At 46.8% G+C, this 3,420-nt stretch overlaps 1 protein-coding gene across 1 annotated transcript; it reads right to left on the bottom strand.

The window, feature by feature from the left end:
* Window positions 1-1,764, bottom strand: LOC307258404 (zinc finger MYM-type protein 1-like; the record flags this gene model as incomplete). The annotated part of the gene is made up of 1 exon (XM_080037926.1): window positions 1-1,764. One exon carries the CDS (start codon window positions 1,762-1,764, stop codon window positions 1-3), a length of 1,764 nt encoding a protein of 587 aa, XP_079894052.1.
* Window positions 1,765-3,420: the final 1,656 nt, after the last annotated feature.

Here is a 3,420-nt window from a genome sequence, read left to right as displayed (position 1 = left end):
TCACTCCTGGAGCATGGTTGATCTCAGGTGTGTCTTGATGAGCTTTAATCGTGAGAAACTTCTCTCTCCACTCGCTACAGTCACAGGCACTGTCAACAAGAGTCGGAGAGCAATGCTGAGGTTGGGATACAGTTCAACTAACTTGTTGCTGTAAATATAGTTGAGCATCTGCAGGCCTGTGGTTTCTTTCTCTGGCACGGCACTGACAGCAGCCGACACCTTGCGCAAAAGATCCTCAGCATCCACATCACCAAGTGTGCTCTCCATATTTACGCAGCTGTCTTTCAGCGTTTGATTTTGGATGGCCTTTTTCATGTCCTCCCTTCCGTAAATGAAGCCAAAAAGACTGTAAAAGGACTCCATGAGCTTGAAGCGCTCGCTAATGCCTTTGATGGCAGAGACCAGCGGAAGGAAAACATCCCTTTTGAACCGTGCATCGGGGGGTGTCACTGAAGGATCCGCATTTTGATTTTGGGACTCGTATTGGAAGTGGTGTTTTGGTTTTCGGATTCGTGCAGCAGGAAATACCATTGGTATCCCTAGCTCTTCAGCGATGTCTCTGGCATCTGTTTGGGCGGAGGAGAATCCGTTCTCTTTATATTCTTTGAGGAATGTTAGGACATATTCCACCTCGTGCTGTAGCACTTCAATTCCCACTTGTGGGCTCTGAAGCAGCTTACTGACGCGATTCACCTCATGCAAAACTTTGTACCAGATGATAACTGTCAACAGGAATTTCCAAGACAAGATCTGCTGTTCTAGGCCTCTGGCCGCAGACGCGGTTTCACCGTCACCTTTCTTTGTGGCATGCTTGACCAGTGAGAGGAGCGCATTGTCAACATCGGCAAGCTGGTAGCGCAGGACTTTGACACTCCCCACACGACATTCCCATCGCGTGTTTGATATTGCTTTTAGGGTCAGGTGCGGGACGTTCTCCCTGAAAAGCTCCCATCTCTGCACCGATGAGCTGAATAGTGTATACAGGCGTTGTAGCACCCCGAAGAAGCTCAAAGACTCCACTGTTGATTTGGCAGCATCTACAATGACTAGGTTCAGAGTGTGACTGGCGCATGGCATGAACAGCGCTTTTTTATTTACATCAAGCACCCTCTTTTGCACGCCGTTATTTTTCCCCCGCATATTGCTCCCGTTGTCATATGCCTGCCCCCTGCATTTTGAGATATCCAGTCCCAACTTCTCCATATGCTTCAAGAACACATCTGTAAGGCCTGCACCTGATGTGTCAAGCACCGGTAGGAAACCGACAAAATATTCGCTAACAGTGGCTCCAACATTTACTTGGCATTTGACGATGCGCAGTGACACAGATAGCTGCTCTGTGTGTGAAACGTCAGGGGTGCAGTCCATGATAACCGAGTAGTAATTTGAATCTTTTACCTTCTCTGTTATTGCTTCCAGTGTCTTGTCTCCAATAAGTGTGATTAATTCATTCTGTATGGTTTTGCCCATGTAGTGGTCAGCGATCTCTTTTTTCTCTGCTCGTCTGACATGTTCGCTCATCACTGGGTCGAATTGGGAAAGCAGCTCCACCAGACCTAGATAGTTGCCATTACTTGGTTCATGGAGGTTGGAATTGTGGCCGCGAAAAGCAAGATTTCGTTCTCCTAGGTGACAAACGATGGCAATTAACCTCTTCATGACATCATTCCAATGTTTTTTTTCTAACATTCTCATTGCCTGGTACGTGCTGTCAATTGCGCTGTGCGTTTTCAAGCGCGCCTCCAGCTCATGCCAGCTATCCATGTTGGCACGGTGCGCATTTGATTTCTCATGCTCATGGAGTGAGACACTAAGGCTGTGTCTTGATTCAGAGACCACGTACTTGGTAGGACGCAGTCTCGCGGTCTATGAAGGCTATAGCCTATGAAGGCCGATTTTAAGGCCGGTTCCAAGGCCAACGAGCCTTGTTAAACGAGACGGTCTCCGCAGGTCTCCGTTTACGAGCATTTCCGGTTTACGTAACAAGCCGTTACCTTGCGCGACGACTCGCCGCTCCTGTGCTGCCTAGCAACCCTGATTGCTGCCAACGGAGACAGCCCTGTCAATGGAGGAAAAAAGAAAAAGAAGTTGCCTACCAGACGAAAAGAAAAAAAAGTACAAGAAAAAAATAAAGGAAGATAAAAGTTAAGAAGATGGAGCAACACGTATTTTTTATTTTATTTTATGCAATCTCTGAAAAAAACGCAATGAATCTTGGGATATGTTGGGCCACGAAGGATACATCTGATGCAGCCTTCAAAACCGTGAAACGAAGGCTGCATTTCACGACCGCATATGAGGAGCCTTGCAAGGAGCCTTGCAAATGGGACAGCCTTTGCGCGCCGCTATGACGCAATCGGTCTTCAAATGCAGCCTACGTAGGCTGCAACCAGGCTGCAACCCCTGAATCAAGACACAGCCTTAGTCGCTCCCACATTCTGAAACCCCCGCAAGTGAGACTGTTACTCCGTTTGCCAAATAGAGTACAGCAGAAACAGAATACTGCATCTGATGATTCTGAGTAAACTAACCAAGACCTACGAATAGTTTCTCCATTTTTCATCTTCATGAAATATCTCTCCTTGGTGAAACGACGGCATGGTTGGCTTCCATCCTTGACACCAGTAGCAGCACTGTGGCTCTTTGGGAAGTTAATGTCCTCAATTTGTTCGGGCCCTTTCATAACAATATCGACCCGTTGGTCACAGGTTATATTCATTGGCCAGCGGGCCGGATCGGTCTCTGTGAATACAAATGGGTTTATTGCACTGTTTGGAGTGCTGGTAGTGGCGGCGGCATCTCCCTCACCTGTTGCCGAGTCAATTGTCATCATCGGATTGTCATCATCGTCATCTGGTGATGCTTGTTTGTCAACCAAAAAAGTTTGGTTATTATCATTATATTCTATTTGAGTTGAAGGGTTCTGATTTGAATTTCCCGTGTCGCGTTCAACGGCAACAGTCCCTACCGTTGTGTGGCTTTGTTGTAGCTCCGGTGTTGCAGTTACAGTCGTCTGTGACTGTGGGCCTTTGGCTTTCACAGATGCTGGACCAAAAAAAGAGGTCAATTTTGCCAGGCTGTCGATACATTTTGATTTTTTTTCTTGTGTTTTTCGTTTCTCATAACCGCTAGGATACATACGTTTCATTTTGCTTTTCTAGCTAGCTGCTGTATTTGAAAGCATTTTCGTCAAGAAGATGTGATTACTGTCATCTAGTGGTGTAGGCGGAATAACAGTTTTCTTAATAATGTTGAGATGTGTCAGTCTCTCCTGTTTGATGATGGGACCCGAAGCAGCTGGAGAAGAGCTGGGAGGCAGCGCAGAAAAATCCACGAGACAGTAGAGACAGCTTTGCAGGTTGACCGGGGCATATTCCTCACCAGGATCACAGAGGAAAAAAAAAAAAACGCCAGCAGTGA

This window comes from Ammodytes marinus, assembly GCF_949987685.1.
Source record: "Ammodytes marinus genome assembly, chromosome: 12".
NCBI lineage: Eukaryota > Metazoa > Chordata > Actinopteri > Uranoscopiformes > Ammodytidae > Ammodytes > Ammodytes marinus.
The sequence above is the reverse complement of the archived record's forward strand: the minus strand, read 5'-3'. Positions and strand labels throughout refer to the sequence as shown.